At 36.0% G+C, this 23959-nt stretch overlaps 2 protein-coding genes across 2 annotated transcripts in view; one reads left to right on the top strand and one right to left on the bottom strand.

The window, feature by feature from the left end:
• Window positions 1–2517: 2517 nt before the first annotated feature.
• The window catches only part of LOC149528341 (Tetratricopeptide repeat (TPR)-like superfamily protein), a 46953-nt gene continuing 25511 nt past the window's right edge, over window positions 2518–23959 (top strand). The window contains exon 1 of the mRNA XM_089808923.1: window positions 2518–2689. Coding sequence (XP_089665049.1) covers window positions 2528–2689 — 162 coding nt within the window. The 5' untranslated portion in view covers window positions 2518–2527. The remainder of the gene's footprint in view (window positions 2690–23959) is intronic.
• Window positions 8424–11269, bottom strand: LOC149528342 (uncharacterized). The gene has a single exon (XM_089811121.1). The coding sequence runs from the start codon at window positions 8748–8750 to the stop codon at window positions 8424–8426; it is 327 nt and encodes a 108-aa protein (XP_089667247.1). The 5' UTR covers window positions 8751–11269.

Here is a 23959-nt window from a genome sequence, read left to right as displayed (position 1 = left end):
TTTTTATATAAATTTGGGTGGGGGCGGATTGCACCCCCCCATAGCCCGTACCTTTAGTGGTTGCATGGTACCTGTGACAGAGCATTGAATGCTTAAGTCGCAGGGTACCTACATAAGCAGAGTAATCGCGAGAGAATGTCGCGACAACGAGTTCATATTTAAAAATTTGATTATGTTTTATAAAAAAACGTGTATGATATATGTGTGTGTGTGTGTGTGTGTGTGTGTGAGTGTGATACAACGATTATTAATCGCCAAACACTTTGTCACATGCCATATTTTATGATTTGTAAAAAAATCGAATTTGTTTTATGTTTTAATAAATGTGAATTGATCTTTTTACATTTCGATTTTTTATAAAGTTTATAAAATGTTATTATTATTATTATTAAATGTGTATATATATATATGTGTGTGTGTGTGCGTGCGTGTGTGTGTGTGTGTGTATGTTATTAATAATAAATAATTATTACATTTAAAAGTGATTTGAATAAATGGATCATTCTTTATAATAATAAATTATTTTATAAAGATGATTTCTCATGTTGAAAATTTATAATATAATTTTGATGGGGGGTCATTTTCAAATAAGATTTTTATAAACAATATATCATTAGAATGATTGGAAAATCGATTCTGGAGTTATGGGTAATTTTAAACTAGTACGTGGGTTAAGTAATAATGTACAAATTTCTCCACTTGATATCTAAATTTAAAAATGAAAACTGAGACCTCCACACTTTACTTAACTATGTAATTTAAGTAAACCAAAACATGTGCTTGCATTGTGTTTTCTCTATGCTTCTTGTTTTGAGTTTTTGGGTTGACTAGTTGTTGACCAGTTATAGGACGTCTACCAAGGCTCGAGGGTTATGATTTTGATGTCATGGTGATGTCTTGATTTTGATCTTTATAAACCCAACCATGGTTATGTGATGGTATGCTCTATGAAATGTTGTATTTATTGATTGTTATTGCTTTTCAGTCTTCTTGTGTGAAGCTGAGATTCATATGTATGACACTTGACTTAACCATTTTGAGTCATTGATCAATTATACTTGGGTTACTTTCCAGTCATTTGATGGAATTGAAGTTGTTTATCTGATCTTGATGATGTCATGTTGTAACATGTTTTGACTCGACCATTTTGGAGTCTTCGATCAATATTACTTTGAGATACTTTTGGTTGCTTATTAAGAACCAATGATTATTGTGATTATCAGGGATACCTTCAGTTGCCAATAGAAAATTGTTGTGGTCATGATTATCTATGGATGCTTTTCAGTTGACTCATGGAGATTTGATGTTTATATTGTGGATTATCTTTTGATATTTTGTGATTTACGATTCCATGAGTCTAGGGTAGCTTATCTACTTGTAGTGACGGGAAGTGGCTTGCAATGGGGGCCGGGGCCCTAAGAGGCTGCCAGGGTAACTCATTGTAAGTTGTTTTAATAAGTGAAAACATTCACACCTAATATTGACTTAATGAACCTAAAAAGATAATTGTTTTGTTCTCGCCCATGCCTCGAGTGCTAGTACAAATTAGGATGGGAGTAGAGAGAACGCTTGGTTGCGACCTTGCATTCTGTAGTATACCTCGTCTGTATGAGAGGATACTAGTGGCCGCACAGGGATCACTAGGGGGCCAGGGTCTATTAGGAGACTACCAGGGTAACTCTAGTGTGATCCGTGCGATGACACTTTCTCGCTTGCATAGTAAGTTTCCTACATGTCTTTGTGTGCCTCTGGGATTAGACGTTGGTTTGTGATTGGAACCTTTGAGTTAGTATATTTTTTGGATCCCTTGGCGGGGCATTACACACTATGTGGCACTTGTTAAAACTTGAAACTTGATATATATATATATATATAGAGAGAGAGAGAGAGAGAGAGAGAGAGAGAGAGAGATTGTTTCATTTAAAAATGTAGAACTAAAACTTATTTCTTTAATGTTCATAGGCTCACCTATTTAAAAATAATTACCATTGAACCATATGATAGATATAAGATTGTAATGAAGCAAAAACACAATACACAAAAAATAAATCATAAAGAATATGCAAACTTTTATTAAATGAAAAACATTACCATTTACGAGGTTAATAATAGTTTACAGTCTGTACAAACCAATTGAACCAATTGTATAATTTGCATAATTTATAAATTATATACTTAAATTATAAAACTTTAGAAAATATTGTTTAATTAAAAAATAATTATATGTGATTAGCTACAACTAATTGAATTTTCAGGCAGGCAAGTACAATAAGTATATAAATCAGATTCAGATTTATAAAACTTTTATAATAGAAAACAATAATATATTAATAATAAAAACATTTGATTTAAAATCCATGTTCCAAATAATTAGACCGATAATACTGAATTTAAATCTTGTTTCAAAAAAAAATGAAATAGATTTAAAAATTATTAAGGCAGACACCAAATATGGATGGTTCAATTTTTTGTGGAGATTGGATAGGCATATATTCCCTAAAATAGCATACAGAGGACATCAACGACTATGGCGCTAGCCATAACACAGCCGACCTTGGGCTTGAGTTGCAGGCATTTCTTCAAGCCTAAAAGACATTACGACAGTTTCAGAAGCACCCAGAGATTGTCTTTTGCCGCATGGTGTCTGGATAATAATATATCCACGAGAGGAATCCATCTTGGCTCTCAGGTTCTTTATATTCTTATCAGCTCTCTCTGTTAATTAGGATTTTTAGAGTTCAGTATTAAAATTAATTTATAGGTACTCAGGTGCTATTACCAGTATTATAATTAATTTTTTTTCCCTGAAGCCCAAGATGCCGGAAATAGTGTTGGCAGTCTGAAATCGAAGAAATTAATATTCACCGCAACTCCTGTTGCTTATGAAATTATGGAACCTTATCTAACTCAGTTTACAGTACTGAATAACGTAGATCTTAGGTTCCCAAAATGGGTTTTATAGTATGGAGTTACAAAAGTCATAGATACCCAATACAGTGTTGAGGGCATTCAATTGAAACATCTTAGATTTCTAGAGTTGGGAAAATATGAGCTAAAAATAATCTTATATAGCTATACTTAACTAGAGAATATTTTTCCCTGGATAATTCTATTTCGACCGACGATGGAGTGACTCTGTTGCGAAATTTCAAAGTTAAATCTACTGTTGTTTTGAAATTGGTATTCTGTCTCAGAAGCCTGACGCTTAAATACCGGATGCATGTTGAAAACCACCAACAATTCTCCTTGCTGGATACGGTTTGCTCATCTTCTGTACAGATGGTAAATTTTTGTTTTTTTTGTTTACATCGTTTTGAACGTTATGAAGGAACTTTAAAGGTAAAGATGAAAGGTGATTTTTAGGCCATGGATTAGTTAGCACGCTTCTCGTGCACATGACACCCACCTAGTGGACGCATGGAGAGCTTGGAACCGAACGAAAGCTTATCAATCCACCTGGGTGGGCTCTAGTTAATTATGTATAAATTGGCTGGACACAAACATGAACTTGAAATGCTGCCTGGAAGCTCAGGCTTCACTCCATGGATTGCTTTTCAGGGATTGTTTCTAAGTTCTGAGTTAAGGAGCGACAGAGTGAGACTTTCTTGGATGCTGTTGTCAATTTGAAGTGCCAACTCTGTTGAATTTTAATTCAACTGCATAGTGGCACATTGGATTGATCTCAAGTTGTGGTACCCTGCAAATGAGATCAAACCTCCATAGAATGCCAGTTTTCTGTCTACCCTAGATCCAGCAGTGTTGGTCCAAATTCAGCACTGAATGACTCTAAAGCTAGCCATATTCTATCATATTGCAGAGAGAAAGGGGAGAGAGTTAAATAGAATGACAAAAGGATCGTGATGCATCAATATTAAAAATGTTTCTTCCTGTTCTCTACAACATAGAGTATCAATTAAATTACCAAAGAGACTTGCACAGTTCTCTTTATGTTGATTTCTAGAGGCGTGTATGAAAGTTAGTGTTAGACAAACACCATGAGGGAAAACATAATCCACAATTAGCTTTTGGCATTTGCAAATTGGCTTAACACAGACAAAACAACAAAAAAGTCATTCAACATATGAAGGTAAGGAGGTGATACATAACATATCAATTCTATTCTTATAGAAGAATTTAGCCAGTTTACTGTTGCAGAGATGCTAATTGCATGTATTTGCTAGAGAACGAGGAAAAACCCTTTACAATAAGCACTGAAAATGCTCTGATCTGTTTATCAGGTATAGGAGAGAGATAGGACATGTGGCAGGGAAGAAATTGTAGTTGTGAGCTTCCTAGAGTTTGAGTTTGACATATCTGAACCCAAATATGAAATCTACTGGTGTGGAATCCTCCCCAAATGGCCTTGCCATACTTGCATTGATGAAAAAGGGGGAAAATGCAGAAATCTCCCTCAAAGTTACATGGCCTAGGCACAGTCGCCTGGCAAAAAAGAGGACTTACAGATGAAAAGGGATGTGAGCACCACCCTATGTAATGAATTTATGCAAAACAACATTAAAATTACCAACAAGGCATCATGGATTGAAAATGAAAAGCTAGGGAATCATTGCAGTGTTCATGGGGTTGTAGAGAGGGTAGGTGTAGGAGGACAAGGCCTTTTTGCTTCATCTTGTTATTCTAGGCTTCTTCTTTCCTTTTGCTTCTTTTTTGATGATTGGAGGAGACTTAAGAAGCTTATTGGTGGTTCCAAGGACCATCGGAACCACTGACAAACACTTTGAAACATTAGCATTACTTCCCCTTTTGTTGTCATCTTCTTGCACCTTTGTTGGGGATTAACTCAGATCGAGAACCTAAGGAACCTTTGATGTCCTTTCTTTAGTTTTGCCTTGGTGAATCCAACCTTCTTTCTGTTCTTCTTGGGCACCCTAAGTCCTTGCTTTATTTCCATTCACCTGTCAGAGAGAAGCCAAGATTTGGGAACTTCATCAAAGGTTCCCATGGTTCCAAGAACCATGGGAAGCTTCAACTCTTCCTTGTCTTGTTTTATTTTGTACCGCTTCCTTTTTCTTCTCCTTGGCTCTTTTATGTCGGCCTTTTGTTATCCAACCTTTTCACTTGGCTTTGGTCTCTTTTGTTTTCTTTTTGGAAAGCTACTACTATAACTTGTTTTGTTTTATTTCCAACCGCTTCCCTTTCTTATCCTTGTGTCCTTACTACTGGTCTTCTATTATCCAACCTCTTCACTTGGCTTTGGCTTCTTCTTGATGGTACCCTGTTTCCTTCGTTGGGGGAAAATATATGAATAGGAACTACTTGAAGGTTTTTAATGGTTTTAGGAACCACTGAAACTATAGATAATACCTGCTTTCTTTATGTTAGAGGGAACCTTGTCAAATTGGAAGCTTCAACAACACTAACCTTTTTCTTCACACAACTTTTATGGCCTTGGCCAAGGGTTCGCTAGGATCTAAGAATAATTGGTTATTCCACTAGTACCAAGAAAATGTTAGGGTTTGACAAGGTTCTTGGAACTTGTCAAAGTTTCATCTAGCTGTAGCTTTCTCAATATTTCCCAAAGTGCCTTGAATTTGAATTGGGGGCACCCATTTGGGCCTTTTATTAGATGGAGGATTAGGATTTTGACTTTGGGGATTGGGGGGCTCAAGAATGTGAAGGGCAGCATGCAAAAAAGGAACAAGGGATAGCGGAAGTTCGATGGTCAAAGGCTTGATGAATTAAAACACTAAGGCATTTTAGGCTTGATGGGGTTGGGAGAATAAAGGGGGGTGTGATTGAAAATAGATGGGAGTATGTGTTACTCTTGCAAGTAATCATAATACCAATTAGTGTCAAAATGTGCATAGCAATTGAGCTACCATATTGCCCGAGCAATGAAGGAGGAAATGAATGAGTTTTACTAAGTATACCCGAGCTCAAATATTCACCGAGTAATTCTACATGTTCGAGCAGTCAAAATTTTACCAAGCACAGAGCCTACCGAGCTACAAAGAGGACATCGAGCAAATGTACATTGAGCGACAGTATATTAGAACATTGTTTTTACCGAGTGATACAGACGTGACATCAAAGTCTGAATTGGTATGTAATCCAATTCTACACGATCATACTGAGCAGGAGCAACGATTTACATTGATCAAGGTAAAGATTTGAAATGATTTTCTTGAAGAATGAGATTTGATTGTTGCCGATTTCAAGTTGTAAGAACCAATGATAATAATGGATGAAGAATGAAACGACATAATTCTAATCGTTTATCATGATCAGAGAACAATTTTGGAATGTTCCAAAACTCTAATTAGGTCGGTTAGTGAAATGACAAAAGGAAAACTATAAAAGGACATATCAAGGACAATTTTGTTATTGTTGAGATTTTTAAGTTTTGGTAAGAAGATAACGAAGAGTTCTGCTACTTTTGCAGAAGGTATTGAAGCGAAAAGACATAATAGAGGTCAGGGATCAGGGTTGAGGACAAATTTGAAACTAGTTGTAGATCTATCACATAAGGTGATAATTATAGAGCAGAAGAGGGATCTAATCAAGAAAAGTAAGTTGTTATTATAAAGATCATTTGTTGCTATTATTTAGCCACTCTAGTACTTTCTAAGCAAGAAATTCATGCAGTTTGCATCAATATGACCATACTTTCCACATGATCATATTGATGCAAGCTACATGAGATTACACTTTGGAGGAAGATTTGGAAATTGGAGAAATTCTGGTATGGCATGTTATCACTATCTTAAGGTCGGTCATCTAAGCAAGAATTGTGGAAACCGAGTGTCAACACCAAAGGAAGTAGATCCAAAAGGTAAAAGCAAGATGAGTGTGGATGAACTTCGTGAACAAATGAATAAGGCATGGAGAAGGAAGTCAAAAGAAAATGAGACATCAAGTGCAGCAAATGGTGACACCCCATCCAATGGATTGGGTGTAATCATCCGCTCCAACTAAGCCTTAGGAGAAGGCAAGGAACTATATGACTAAAGATTTATCCTACACCAGTTCCTGAAATGAAATGGAAGGAAGTCCATATTTGCATAATATTTGATGCATAAGGACAACTCATGAAGTCTTTGAAATTAGACAGCCTTATCGAGTTTGTCAATAACCAAGTGGGAGCAGTGGCGACCGAGCCAGTAGTACTAAAGGTCTGATGATGCTTTACCAGAGTTTGAGTCAAGTTTACTGCTTTAATCGAGTAACGATGGAAGTGTGAAGTGATCAAGCAATTAATGGTAATCGAGTTCATTAAAGATGGTAGAACGTGGAGTACGATGCATTTAATATGCCCTAATGGTCATAAAGGTAACTCTATCGCATATATATTAGGGTTTTCAATTTTTATTATTTTACCCTACATTTGAAGAGCAAAGAGTGAATTCAGGCGATTTGTGTGAAGGATTAGTTGTAGAAGCTTTGTAGTAAGAATTTATTAGCGAATTTGTGCACCAAGGAAAGTTGTAAGAAAATTGAGTGAAAAATAAAGTATTTGCCAAATCCCTACCAAGTGAAAATGGCTTCAAGTTCCACCAGTGTGAAACGACAGACCAAGTTGAAGGTGAATCGAGTCAAGTTGATTCAGAATGATGCATGTGAAGAGGCAAAGTATAAATTGTATCCGAAAATTGCCACACAAACAAACAAGGTGGGTGCCCTATCTATTATTCCACCTATGGTTTTACTTGTTATTGATATCCGTTCTTTTTATCATTGTAAAATTGGCGAAGTCGGAGATCATGAACTGTGTGAAGTGTATGGGGAAATGTGTGTTGATGTGTGATGACCCCCTTTTGAAGATACAATAAATAAGTAAATAGTAATAAGATAGGTGTAAATATGAAGATCATAAATAATGAAATTACAATATCATAATAACATTAAATAGATATAAATAATTAACTATAATATATATTGACATGGAATCCCTTGTCAAAAACTAGTTAAGAAATAAGAAGAGTTTGATATAATTCTGACTATATGAAAAAGACATATCATTATTAAAAATATTATATAATATATATCATATAGAAAATATAGAATCTCATATATATATATATATATATATGATCTATACCTTAATAATATCCTAATTGATAATAATACATAAGTTTATATTAATATAAGAAAATGGTTAATGAAAAGTGGTAACCAACAGACACAACTTATCTGTCCATGGAAAATATAGTTTGAAGGATGATGAATGTAATAACCCTGACAGGTTATTGCTTTTTCCAGCACCAAAAAACTCAAAACTTCAAAGGTTTGACATTTCGTCAAACAGTATGCACAGGAGAGTATCTCAAATAATAGATGTACAAGCAGTAGATAATAATGCCAATGGTGTCCAAAAAAACAAATCAATGTTTCATAATCCAATAATCAACAATGAACCAGACTATATAAGAATAAAAACCTGAGGTTGCCGGCTCCATCAATGATTATGAAGGGCTGTTGTTAGAATATGGTGTCGGCTGAACAGCATATGCAGATAGACCTGGAGGATATGTCGAGTAACCAATTGATAGGGGTGCAGAAGCTGGTGCCTGTGGTACTGACCTATGATATGACATCATGCTTGGATACTCAGCTGCATAACCTGTCTGAATTTGTGGAAGTGGCTGTGCTTGTGGAGATGCTGTAGGTTGTGGTGCTGGTTTCTCCTTCTGACCCTCGGCTGCAAGTTTTGCACTAACCCCTCTACCATCAATGGTTTTGTTGGGTTCCTTCAGAGCCCGCTTTGCAGCTTCCACAGTCTTAAAAGTCATAAATGCAAATCCCCTGGATTTGTTTGTACTCTTATCATATGCAACTGAACCTTCCTCAATCTCTCCATACTTTGAAAATACTTCCAGCAGTTTGTCAGTAGTTGTGTCATATGAAAGACCACCAATATAAAGCTTCCTCTGTGAGAGATCACCAGTTTGACTAGGACTTGAATTTGCTGCTGCCGCTAAATTGGATATAGTATTCCGACCCTCACATTTCTCAATACTGAGATACCGATCACAGTGAATGCACCCCCAGCGTTTGCGGAACCAAGGTTGCCCTGAATCCGACTGTTGACTATCTTAACCACTAGTCCAAGGTGAATCGCTCTTGTTTGTAATCCGCAGAATGGCGCTCGCCTAATATCCGGGTCATGGCAAATCGCGCAGTCGTCTTGAACTCCCTTCCTGATCGGGATCTTGTTATTGTCATTAAATTGCTGCCGAAGACAGAGGGTTTCCGGACTGCCAATCTTCTTGCGGTACCACGCTGGTCTTAATGTTATAATGAGGGAGGCCGCCCTGCCGGATGTCAAAGCTCTTACATGCTTTGCAACTGAATTGGATTATTAATCACCTTCGAATCTTCCTCCATGTATACGGAAATGCTGGCTGGGAGGATTGTCTAGGAAACTTGCCTTCTTCCCTATTCTGTCCAATTCTGCCACTGATCCTGTGAACTTTGTAAATAGATTATATCTTCGAATCTCAATACTCAAAGTGATCCTCAAAACTCAATCTTCCAAATTTGGCCCTAAGCCACAAATAGTCGCCCTGATGAAATGACTGAATGTCACCTCCAATCTGCAATAATTCAGATGATATTTCACACCCTCAAAATTGCGTACCAATTGAGAGTTATCGTTCTCAATGGCCAACTGTGACAATTGTAGAAACCCTAGGTTCCACAATGCACCCGTGATTGAATCACAATCTGAAACACAAAGAGAGATAATCAGCTGCCTGGTTCGAATGGAGCCCCGGGGTGCCTATTTATTCTTTTCCCTCCATCCTCTCCAGAGACTTCTAGAATCCTTTTTGATCTTATCTCTTAAGTGACTTTATTAAATACTTTTATAATCCAAGTCACTTTATTAAATTTAAAGTTATCTTTTAATAACTATTTATTTAATTAAAATAATTAATTAGTCGTCCTTGGACAACCATTAATTAAATTAATTAAATTGAATTGTCACCAAAAATTGGGGACATGACAATGAAGGACAAGGATAGGGAAAAATATAAATAAATTTTGTAGCAGACACAATTCAGGAAAAGATACTTTCATACTCATTAAAGTATCGCACTATAAGAACTACAAACAGGCATATAAATGGAAGGAAGTTCACAGTTAGTGAAGTAGTATACAGTATATACCAGAGCCAATGATGGACGAAAATAAGAAGACCTTGATCAAATCATATCTAAGAAGACAATCAAATATCAAAGGTTGGAATATCCATTTTGACTTATACAAAGAGCATCCACATAATTGATAAATCATGGCAAAGATGACAGCTAATGACAAGGCATAATGGACGAAGTAAGTAGACCAAACACACTATATGAGGGGAGGTGATCAGGATTCAGAAATATTAAAAAGGATGAAAGACATACAGCTCAAGCGACGACCACAATCAATGACATATAGGTCACGTCATAAATGGAGAGACAAAGAGTCATGATCATATTCTGAATGATATTGAAGCAAGTTCAATGAAAAATATGAAGAGAGTGCAAGGAGCATACCGTCGATGGGAAGCTCTGAAATTTAGAGAAGAGATATCGGAACAATCTAACATTTTTATTATATTACTTCATATCCATGTTGGTCCACTCAAGTGAGAAGGAAAGAGGATAATTGTCTAAGGATAATTATTGACTATTCAATAAGAAATTGATCCCTTACCATTCAATTATTTACAGGCAACAGAATTATAGGCATTGTGATTGGCACGATGATGTTCTTGGATATTTTAGAATTGTGAACTGCCAATACATTTATTCAGTGTGCATTTACTAAGCCACAACTATAATTCGATCACTCAGAGCAAATGACAAATGTCCAAGTTACTAATAACTGAAGCAATTATCATACACGGTTTGTTTATATCTGCATTGGACGCTAATACAAGAACTACTTTACCTTGAATGATATTCAAATGCAGTAATGAAAAAAATACTGACGTGCACAGATAAGAAACAAGGCGGACAAAGGAGAATAAAATAAATTGAACCATGGAGCCACGTCAGGATCCAGACCACCTAACGCTGCGAATAAGACAAGTTAAGGAAAAATAATATATTACATAAGCAACAATGAAGGTAGCATGGACGACGGGATTACCATATCTAGAAACATCACAGTCAGTGTGAAATAAGTCCCCACACAAGGATCTCAGATATTTTCAGCCACCAACAAATTTGGATGACGGGATTACCATATCTAGAAACATCACAGTCAGTGTGAAATAAGTCCCCACACAAGGATCACAGATATATTCAGCCACCAACAAATTCAAATCAAACAAAAAAGACAAACAACAATAAGAAGATTGTGGAAATAAGTTGCAATATCATTCAACAATTAAGTTAGAAGATAGTGATAACAGTGGGTAAAAAAGCTACAATTGTATACAGATTTTATTGCAGAATTATATTACAGATTTCTAACAAAGAGAAGTAGATATAGCTACAGTTCAAAGACAACTAAAGGTATATCTTATTAATGCCGATAGGCATTCTACAATGGCAGAATGGGTGGAGTGGGATGGTGTGAACGTGTTAATGTTAACTTTTATTCTTCTAGGGTAAATTTGACAACCATCTACATGTCAAAAGTTTAAATCTTATTATAAATAGAATATACTTTTTTAAAATAATTTAATAAATACCACATAAAATATTTTTTTTAAATTATAATATTTGAAGATATAAATCATCCTTTTTTTTAGAAATTAAAATTAAAAGCTTAAGTTAGTAAAAATCTAAATAAATGGAGATGAAGGAAATATAAATAATTTTAAATGTAGTAAAATAAATTATAATTATTTTGTAGTAGATATCTATCGGCATTTCTTTAGAGAGATTTATTTAAGATATCTATACTAGTTTAACATTTAAACCTCAGGGAATTAAATAGAGAAATTATCAATCTAAGATTGATAATCATATAAGAGCTATATAGTTCTCGTAGAGACCAAGTTCATCTTGGTAGAGGGCATCTATTATGGATGTCGAGTTTCTCATAAAGAGAACTTAGAAAGTAGAGGACATTCTTAATCGAATGTTGAGATTTCAAATTGGAAATCTGGGAAGAGATTTATAGAGAATCTCTTAGAGACAATATATATTGTAGTGGTCAAACATATGCATATGTCAGAGATAAGAGACTTGGTAGAGGTGGGATCTCTACCAAGTAGTGTTACCAGAGATCCCAAAGAGGCCTAAGGGAGAAACTCTTTCTATGACAATTACCTAATCGAGATGTAGTTCTCACTAGAGGTTTAGGAGATTGGAGAAAAGATCTTTTCCTAAGGATTAGGAAGGGTAGCTTGGGTAGTTTTTAGATTACCATTTACTTAAATCTAATGTTGCTAATATGTTTTACATACAATTTTCGATATTGTACTGACAAATGGTTGTAGGTTATAGCTTTCAAACCTAATTGGAAATTGGGGACATTACATGATGGAAACTTAAAGGACAAATATAAGCATTTGGAATTAACTGGTCTCATTCATGCCCTACATTTTCTAAAAGAATTCCAAGCAAACTGGAATAGGGTAGTATTGAGCAGAGTGCATGATATGCACATGTTTCTAGATGAACTAGTCAAAATCACTAAAGATGTTATTCATATGGTCACCAGATACCTTGTTACTCAAAAAGTCAAAACCATTCAGACATCTACAAATGAAATTGAAGAAAATACAAAAGCACAATGGGACAAAAGAGGTCTGAAAGTGGACACCATAACTGATTTGGAAATAAAATTCGGAGTGTATGTGGTTGCATATAAGATATTTCAATCCAGCAGGTTGAATAGTGTTCTGTGCATGGTAGTTGACGTAGGCTACAAACTTGTGAAGAAAGGACATGAGTATGACATTGCCGAGCTATAGTTAAAGCAACTTGCAGACAGCATGAAGACAATCCGAGTTGCGAGGTCAAATACCTGCAAGTTTGGCTCACTTTTGGTATGCATTTTCTTTTATGTGCAAAACTATTTCCTGTCAGTTGGTCAAGTAAATTGGAAGACAGATACCCCAATAATCTATCAAATTAATGAGTATATTCAGGCATTGAGAGATAATTTTGAAAGTGTTATGAATGAATACTTTGAGAATTTCAAGTTGAGAATGAACCAGAGATTCAGGATACCCCCTACATTAGTTGAGAAATACCATGATGATGTTTGTTTTCTAGTTGACACTAACAATACGCTTACTAAAGCTGTTCTACCGAGGGTTGCATGGCTTGAACCCATGGACTATGGAATAAACATAGATTAGGCTACTAAGGCCATTGAAGCTTTGTTGAATGAGCTAGTTAATAAGGAGGCCTCACACTTTGGGACGTATGAGGAGGCCAAGGACAAGATAAAAAATGACATAGTTGTCACTAAGGTCGGTAAGAAATCTCAGAAGATGTTAGAGTACACTTGAGAGCACATTCGGTGGTAGTGAAACTGACAAACCATTATTGATCATGGAGGGAAAAGGGGAAGATGAAGCAGGATAAGAGGGAAAAGGCAAAGCAATTGTTATTGCCGATCCACAAATAGTAAAAGGTAAGAAAAGACGTGCAACTACCTTTATTAGTCCAAAGAATACGAGGTCTAGAACTCAAGTTGCACAAGAAGTTACTCCTACAATAAAGAAGGGTACTGTTAAAATCACAAAGCCCATTGCACCATAGGTCAAAACATATCAGAAAAGGAAGCAAGCCCCCCGAGTCAACAAGCAAACAAGTTAACTCAAAGGAGGAGAAAGCTTATAATAAAAGATGATGATGATGTTGATGGCAGTGAACGTACCGAGTCTGATGAGTTAAGGAATACCCAAGCTGTTGCATACAAAAGACCTAAAATAATAGATGAGATTGTACATGCTCTAAGTGAAAGTAGTGGTCTGGGAACTTTAAATACTATAAATATGAAACAATGAGTGATGAGGACAAAAGTAAAATTGAAGATGCTCTAATTGTCATGATGACAAAATTCAAGTATGCAACACTGCAAATTGGAGATCAAATACCTGATGAATTATACCAAAGGATTGATAGTCGGTGGAAGTATGCTTTGAGAACAAAGAAAGAAATGAGAAGTAGATCACTGGCTAACATTATGCCCGAATTTGGTCTAGAGGATATTACTAAAGCTTCGGAGAAACACAAGGACAGATTTGTACAAAAGCACAGAGCTATTTATGTTTTATCCAATAATTTGAAACTACTTGATGAAGATTTTTAGATGATATGGAGACAAGTTTATAGTATCAAGGATCCAAATGAAACTATTGATGTGGATGATACTCAAACCGAGCAAGATGCTGAACTTTATAATAAAGAAGATGATGATATCAACATAACCCCACAAGATTTTGCAGATTTAGTGCATAAAATGGTTGGTGACATAATAGGGAACCAGGAAAGTGTAACAATTGAAGATTTGACGGATGTGGATTCTATTGAGCAACCAAAGAAGGATGAAGATATCACAATAACTACCGAGCTAGAACATGCCCACATACCTGGATTTGAGCCAATCATTTAACAGATCAAAGAGTTTCCCAAGCCAAAGGAACAAAATGTAAATGATGTACCTATTGGTTCCTTGCATACGTTACCAGATACTACCGTGAGTACCGGGGGACAATAAATGAATGTAGATACTGAGCAACAGGCACAACATACATAAGGGGGAGATACAAAAGATAGTATTGGAAATGAAAACACTGATCTTGAACATGCTCACTAGAGGCGACTCAATGGAGCACAATGTAGACACTTTTGCTATAGGGGATAAAGCACTAGCCCACGAACCTTGGAGTGAGGGAATGATTGGGCAAGGCGAATTAATCATTGCAAAGGAACAATCAACTGGAGGACTTACTTTTATGAGGCATTTATCAAGTTTTTCTATTAATCCTATGTTTTTATAAACATCACTTTTAAGATAACCAAAAGTCAAGGTATAGGAGTTACCAAGAGATGAGCACAAGAATAGTGAAGCAGTGAATTCATCACCGAGCATGGCTATAGTACAATTCGTGCCACCACTTGCTGTATCTAATATTGAACTAGTGAAACAGGAAGGCGAACCACAAAAAGAATCTAGAGTCACAATGCCAAATCTGAAAATTCAGTTCCAATGCTACAAATTGTTTCATCAAGCACCACTAGAGGAAAGAAGCTCAAGAGGAAGGAATCACATGCATTAAGGTCAAACTCAGTGACTTTAGAAGAGTAAATTGTCATACTGAGCTAGGATCCAAGCACTTTGGATGATGACCAAATGGCTATTTACATTGAGCTATGTGAGAGAAAGAAAAACAAGCTAGATTGAGGAAAGAGCACAAACAACAACAGGTTTTACATGATGTGAAGGATATACTTTTGGAAGCAGTGCCAGAAATTGAATTGAATGACAAAGGACCTATATTGGATCAACTTGTACAAATTGTTGATAAGCTGAATTATCTAGATATTGACACACACTCACTGTTGATGCAAAGGAATGAAAAGAAATTTGAAAATAAGGTTTTGAAGAAATTCTCCTTTGATATTGCAATGAAGCAAGTAGCACTGTCCACTTACATTGTCGAGTTGGAGAGAATTGAACAGATTGTTTCATTATTCTTTTATAAGTTGTGTGATATACTATTTCTTACAAGTGGAGTGAAGCCAAAGTTGTAGAAAGTCAATGATGATATGTAGGCCGGTGCAAAAGAATTGAAGGAGAACCCAAGTACATCTTCTTTACACTATTCTTGGGTCAGATATTTATCAGGTTTACAACATGAGTGTTTACAGGAAGAACGCAATATATGGGCAGAGATAAATAAAATTTAAGCCTTACTATTACCTCATCTAGAGGTTATTTAGACACATCTCAAGATTGCCAAAGAACTTTTTTCTGCCCTGAGCTTATCCATAGCTGATCATATGCAAGACTTGGCGGCTAAATTGTTAATTGAGACATAGGCTATTGATTTGATCAAGACTAATTGAGATAGCACCATGGCTATATTGAAGATGCACCATAAGGATCTTCTTGATTATTATGGATTTATCCAAAGTAAATATTTTTCTATGCTAAGAATTTTGTTGACGTAAGTGTGAAAAAAGGGGGAAATACATGTTTCTCATCTTAGTATATATGTTTGTTTGTGTGTATCTTGGAGTTATAAGGAGATATTATATATGTATACTACAAACAAAACCAATTTTGAAAAATGATAGCTATATCGAGAGGAAGCATATGTATAGGGGGAGTGTATATAAAGGTCAAGTTTTCTGTGTACATATTGTTTTTGACACTGATGTTAAAAGGGGAGAATGTTATTCCTACAAGTAATCATATTGCCAATTAGTGTCAAAATGTGCATAGCAACCAAGCTACCATATTGCCCGAGCAATGAAGGATGAAATGAATGAGTTTTACTAAGTATTTTCGAGCTCAAGTACTCACTAAGTAATTCTACTTGTACTGAGCAGTCAAAAGTTTACTGAGCACAGAGGCTTCCAAGTTACAAAGAGGACATTGAGAAAATTTACACTGAGCGACAGTGTATTAGAGCACTGTATTTACTGAGTGATATAGAGGTGACATCAAATTCTAAATTGGTACAGAATCCAATGCTACACAATCATACCGAGCAAGAGCAATGGTTTATATTGATCAAGGTAAAGATTTAAAATGTTTTCTGGAAGAGCGAGAATTGATTGTTGCTGATTTCAAGGTTGTAAGAACCATGATAATAATGGATGAATGAAGAATGAAACGACATACAGTTCTAACCGTTGATCACGATCAGAGAACAATTCTGGAATGTTCCAAAACCCTAATTAGGTCAGTCAATGAAACGACAATAGGAAAACTATAAAAGGACATATCAAGGACAATTTTTGTTGTTGTTGAGATTGTTAAGTTTTGGTAAGAAGATAGCAAAGAGCTCTGCTACTGCTGAGGAAGGTATTGAAGCGAAAAGACATAATAGAGGTCAGAGATTAGGGTTGAGGACAAATTTGAATTGAATTGCAGATCTATCACAAAAAGTGATAATTCTAGAGTAGAAGAGGGATCTAATCAAGCAAAGTAAGTTGCTATTTGTAAAGATCACTTGCTACTATTGTTTAACCATTGTAGTAGTTTCCTAAATCCTTGGAAAAGGTGGACTTAATGGTCTTATATGTAAATCTCTTAGCCGAGGATACACTTGAAGAGTGTTTTTAATTCCTTGTAAAAGGTAGATCCTTACAGGTCTTATTGTATACTCCTAACCGAGTAAGTCATCAGAAGTGACTAAACATTGTAGCCCTAACAAGGCACCCACTTACAACAATAGTGATGGATTTGTAGGTACCACCCCCACTGCAGTTTTCCCTTTGACCAAGGGTTTTTGCAATGCCAAATGAATGTGTTGTGTGTTATGTTTCATGAGCATATTTGTTTAAGTTGGTAAATGTTGAATTAGATATGCATTTCATCTACTAAGTATTGTGATAAAAGATCAGTGATTACCGAGTTATAGAAGATAAAAAGGAAGAGTTCTTAAATTTGTTTAAAGGTAAAGTTTTAGAGGATATTGATTCACCCCCCCGACCGTTCCACCCCCCTCTCACCATCCTTTATATTCATTCTATTCCAAAAGTATGGAGAATGCTCATGGCTCAAAGCTGAATAAGAGAAACACTTGGTTGTTTTTGTAAGGTGTACTTTAAGTGTTGGGGATGCTTGATGAAGGGGATTGAAATGTAATACGGAGGGAGGGTGAACCTTAAAGACTTGAAAGGTCATCAAGCCCAATTGAGTTTTGCATGAGGAATAAATTGGATCTTGGGTTTGATAGAGATGTGGCATGATAGCATCAAGGTAAGCAAAAGTCCAGAAGTTTGAAATATCTTAACTTAGTCAATTTTTTGCATTTAACAATCAGAGTAATTAACTAAGGCAAGAACGAAGAGGGAACATGCAAGGAACAAAGGCATAACTCATAAATGTGGTCGATGCAGGATCTCTTAGGTTGATTATAATTGTTGGACCACAAGGGCGGCATGAAATGCCAACATTTTGGATGATTGCTTGCTAGTCATGGAAATCAAAGACTTTATCAATCCATCGGACATAGTCACAAGGGGAACAACAATTGAGTAGGACTTACTCAAAAACAAAAGAACCCGACATATGTGTAGGCTTGCGCTTGGAGGGGGACAATAAAACCTAGGCCATGCATTCACTTAAGGAGAACACACAATGTGCAACAACACTTCCTAGAAAATAGCAACAATTAATCTAATGTGTACATGATTTTTCACAAGCCACCTATTGGTGTGAGTTTTGTTCCACTATAACATACTGAATTGAATACATAGTATTCTTGGATGAAACATCAAATCTCCAGTATTCTTGGATGAAACATCAAATCTCCAACTCTCTCTTGAATACAAATGCTCATATGGTAAACAATGCATATGGATCGTGTGATCAAATAAGACAACCTCAAGATTCCTTATTAATTTTGAACTTCATTCAGTTTTATGATGTGATATGTTGGTTATGATAAAGAGACTTACATTATTCATTCAATGGATATCAACTTGACTTTAACTTCTTCAATCACTTTCAACCAAATAATTTGCAAGGAGAGGGTGTAGAAAGCTAATTATAAGAATGTAGGATATTGTTGGTGATGGGGTGAGTCTCTAATCAATCCATGCTTTGCCGTGTCAACTAGGCATAGGAGGGTGCTATCTTCTATGGATACAGGAATGTCAATATTCATCCAAATACCCTATGAAGGTGCAATCTAAATGAACATCTCCAATAGAAGTTAAACACTCAGAACTTAGGCCCAGACTAACTTCACACTGTTACTTACAATCAACAAGTGCCAAGAGGTATGGACACTCACTCCCCTATTAATCACTATTCAACAATGTCTTCCATTCATCTACTTTTACTTAACATAAAATGAAATCTAATCTAAGTTAGAAATTGAAGAAACCATGCAATAATTCAAAGAAACAGAAAGTAATCCACTATGAAGACCAACAATAAATCATCAATTACTTTGATAGCATTATGGAAACAATTTCATCAAGCATCCTCTCCTACTCTACTTCTGCTAACTTAATCTCCTTTCTAATGAGTTTAGAATCTAATTGTTGCAAACGAGAAGTCTTGACCTTTTATAGTTGCTCAATTACAAGGAAGGAACAATATCAATTCAAGATCAAGGGCCAAAATCTACCCATTACATACTCTAATTAGGGTTGCCACACTATTATCCAATTACATGAAGGCACTACCCTGTGGGCCAACAAGAAAATTACAATGTACACTTGGCATAATATGATTGAGTTGGCTTGAACATGTGTAACTGGAATTTTTTGATTGGTAAAGACATGTAGGCACCACCACAATATCCTTATCTTGTAGACTTGATCAATTCTTTGTGATGAGAAAATATCTATAGACATTTGACATTATCAAGCCTTTAATTGTGATGGCATGTTTCCAAATTGCTTAATCTTCTCGAATCTTATCCATCCTTTGTAATGCCCTGTCCGGAGGATAAACCAAGGCTAATCTCTCTCTCTCTCTCTCTCTATATATATATATATATATATATATATATATATATATATATATATATATATATATATTGAGGTAAGATGAAACAACAAAAACAACTTACACAAGAATGCAGCGAAAGACTAACATAACCCAACCACCAAAGACCCCCAAGTGTCACTACTGACCAACGCATTCATTAACCAACTACATGAGTTAAGCATACAATGTTCATTCCCATCTTACAAGGAACATTCATTTTAAATCCCACATTCGGGATTCCTAGGTGTTTAAACCATACAAGTCAATTTACCAATTTATGACGATGCAACGAAGGTTAAGAACAACACTCAAACACTAGAACATCCCGTAACCAAATGGTCAAGGCATAGGGAGCAAGAACTCCCAAAAGGGTATCCAAGTCACCTTTTGGAACATACCAGATAAGTTGGGAAATACCCATTATTTGGCCGAACAGGTCTTCCAATAGACCCAGTATGATACTCTACATAACTGCTAGATGATAGACCTCAAAGAGGTAGTACAAAATTTTACTAGTTTCGTCCGATAGACCACATAACTCCAGTACGAAACTTTGTCAGTTTCATATGATAATTTACAAAGATGAGTACGATATTTTCCAGTATTGTATGATAATTTAAAAAGGTAGGTATGATACTTATCCAGTATCGTATGATAATCCACAAAGAAGTAGTACGATAATAGGACAACACCAAACAAAATTGTCAAATGGTCGCCCAAGATACTCACAAGGCCAATTAGCCAACTCAGAAGGCAAAGTAGGGTTGGAACCTCCACACTGGGGAGTACCGGAACCAGCAAAGTTGAGGAGTAATCACTCAAACGCATAAAAGAAGATCCAATAACCTTAACATGCTAGAAAGTGGAAACAAAAGCATCTATCCATCAAACCATTGCATCCTAAGCAAAACATAAACATAAGCAACACTACAATGAAAGGAAAGAGGAATCATAAGATACTATCCCACAACATGATATCAAAAGAACTTAAATCACAAGGAAACATACTTCGAAAACCATAGATAATCCAAGTGAAGCATCAAGCTTCGAATCAACTGGAAGAAGGCCAACTCTGTATGTTGGTCCCTAGCAGTGGTATAGGTAGTTGTGCCTCCAACCACGTGGAACCCTTAGGCCGACTCCTACCTTTTTGAAGGAGATAGTGATCTGACCCCAAACACAGAGTACAATCATCCAAGGCTAATGCTCATGCCAAGCATAACAAGGGACTGAAACCAAGATCATGAGACAGTGTAATACAATAGGTCCTAGTCAGACACTCTATGGGATAGCTATGTAGGGAGTGTAGGTTGCTTGGCATCAAAAAGCCCAAGCTATGTCAGTGCGGTAATATCAACTCCAATCAGAAGGCCCTGCACCATGCCCTCGGACCCGCATGCCAATCGTACAAGCACACACCCTTAGACCCGCAAGCAACTGTACATGTATACACCCTCAAACCTGCAGGCCAATCGTATAGGTGTTCTCTTATCTTATCGTTAAGTTTTATTATGTGTTTATTCATTTATGATTATCACTTATTAAAACCTCTTTACGTTACCTTGTCGGACCACTTCTAGACTTGGGGTAAACGAGAGAAGCCACTCCACATGCCTACCCTACATACCCATGCTCATAACACGATGAGTACCCGTAGGCAATGCAATTTCCCAACCTAACCCCCAAATTAACAATCACTCTATCGGCTCATGTTTGGGAGTTCCAGTCTTGGAAGGTCTCGTCCTAAACTCGTGCACATGCTTATGTATGAGCAGAACTATCCACACTAAAATCATAGATGAACAACAATGGGATGAGACAAAAGAAACACCAAGTGTAAAACACACTCTATTGAGCAAATTGTCGGGAGTATGGACTCAACACGAATCCCAATGAAAATAGAGTGAAAACATGGTCGGATTGGAAACCTAGCATACATTCCAAATCCATGACCAAAATCAATGCCAAGAGATACCTGAGAAAATTGGGTGGCACACAAAACGAGGCAATGCAAAAATTGCTCAAAATGAAGGTTGTAAAAAATCGATGAAATTAAACCCCTTTTTCCTAATGGGGGTAAAACATCCACAAATCCAATACAAATCAAATTCCAAGCTTTTAGGCAAAAATAGTCAGCATAACAGTACAAACGTCCAAATTAAAACACATAAAAAACCCTAATTACTCATTCCTACTCCACACGCCTACCCTACATACCCATGCTCATCACATGATGAGTACCCGTAGGCAATGCAATTTCCCAACCTAACCCCCAAATTAACAATCACTCTATCGGCTCATGTCCTGGAGTTCCAGTCTTGGAAGGTCCCGTCCTAAACACGCGCACATGCTTATGTACGAGCACAACTATCACAACAGTGGTATGAGAGAAAAGAAACACCAAGTGTAAAACACACTCTATTGAGCAAATTGTCGGGAGTATGGACTCAACACAAATCCCAATGAAAATAAAGTGAAAACATGGCCGGATTAGAAACCTAGCATACATTCCAAATACATGACCAAAATCAATGCCAAGAGATACTTGAGAAAATTGGGCGGCACACAAAATGAGGCAATGCAAAAATTGCTCAAAATGAAGGTTGCAAAAAATCAAAGAAATTAAACCCGTTTTTCCTAATGGGGGTAAAACATCCACAAATCCAATAAAAATCAAATTCCAAGCTTTTAGGCAAAAACAGTTAGCATAACAGTACAAACTTCCAAATTTAAACACATAAAAAACCCTAATTACTCATTCTTGCCCAATTGGACTAAATTAACTTATGAAAACAAAGGGGAACACTAGTTCTTATCCTCCAACTATAAAACAATCGAAAACGGAAACAAAAATGAGCAAAAACTATTAAAATAGAAAGGCCCTACCTCACAACAAAATGGGCTAAAACGGGAACAGATGCCACAAAGTAATGGAGACGCAAATAGCAATGATACGCTTGACAAAGGAGGAGTTTCTGCTCTGAATACAATGAGCCTACTCTTGTGTCGATCCCACGAGCGTAGCTCCCACAATGAACAAATCTCTAAATTGCTCACAAAGGGTTTTTGGAGGATTTGCTCCAAAATTCTCAATTCAAAATGTGAGAAGTGAGAATTATCCCACTTTTTGGGCCATATATGCACTTTTAAACAAAGCGACACATAAAAAAAGGAAATCATAAGTAAACTAAATCCCTTTTAACCCAGATAAATTAGGTAATTCCAATTAGATCGAATTCAACTACAACAAATTTGCTGGTTATATAAAATAAATTTAAATCAAATATAAAATTCCCTTTAAATAATTAAATTGCAACATTTAATAATTTCCGCGAGCACTATGGATTCATAAATGCATAGATTCTGGAAAACTATTTAAGCGGGGGGTTTATTAATTTAGTTAACATAGATACATCACCCATATAGGGACAACATTGGCTCAGTTTGAACAGCTAAATCACTAACTCCACGTGCCACTGTTGGGGATATAATTCCTACACAATAAACAACCCAATCAAGTGTACATGCTCGATAATAATATAGCCGAAGCAATGGTGCATGAAATCAGATAAATAATCATTAAATTACTGTCATTAAAATAATCTATTCAAATCATTTGTTGCATGAATAATAAGAACGATATAAATATCCATAGCACAAAATACATCTATTATAATCTGATAAATTCCATCATATATCCATAATCAAAGTTTATATCCGAATACAAAACAACCATACATCATCGTAAAGCATCATTTCACATCACTAGCATCATCATGCAGATATGATCAAATTGAACAGAGTAGCATCTAACGTCTATCAACTATGATATTGACAATCAAAATCATGTCAAATCATCAAAGTATCTCAAATGCACATAGACATGAATATCATAGAGTGTCACTGAACAAACTAGACCATGGTACATAATGTAAACATAGGAGGCACTACATTCTTGCCAATTTTCTTTATCTTTGTTCTTGGAAATTTTCTCACGTCAAACTTGAACCTTGAACTTCTTGAAGTGATGAAGTCCTTCATGCAACCAAGATCCTTCAAAATGAACTTGGACCTTTGGAGGAAATTCAAGTCGATGATGTTTCTTTCACTTGTGTTTCTTTTTCACTTCCTTGTACTCCATTGTTGTCTTCATCTTTGAATTCGCCTTTTGATAATCTGATTTTGCACCTTTCTCATTTGAAGTCCTCAAGCTTGCTTGAAATTTTGAACTTGACCTGCCACCATCTTCTTGTTCTCCTTGAAATCTTGGGTTTGTCCTCGCCATCATTTCCATCTTTTTGCTTTCTAGGCCTCTCCTTCAATGATTGTCTTGCAAAACATAAAACGGAAATTGCATAAAGCTTTTGAG

Source organism: Cupressus sempervirens, chromosome 11 (assembly GCF_028749045.1).
Source record: "Cupressus sempervirens isolate cs-2001-9-10 chromosome 11, ASM2874904v1, whole genome shotgun sequence".
Classification (NCBI taxonomy): Eukaryota; Viridiplantae; Streptophyta; class Pinopsida; order Cupressales; family Cupressaceae; genus Cupressus; species Cupressus sempervirens.
Note: the sequence above shows the minus strand (reverse complement) of the source record. Positions and strands in the feature narration are given on the sequence as shown.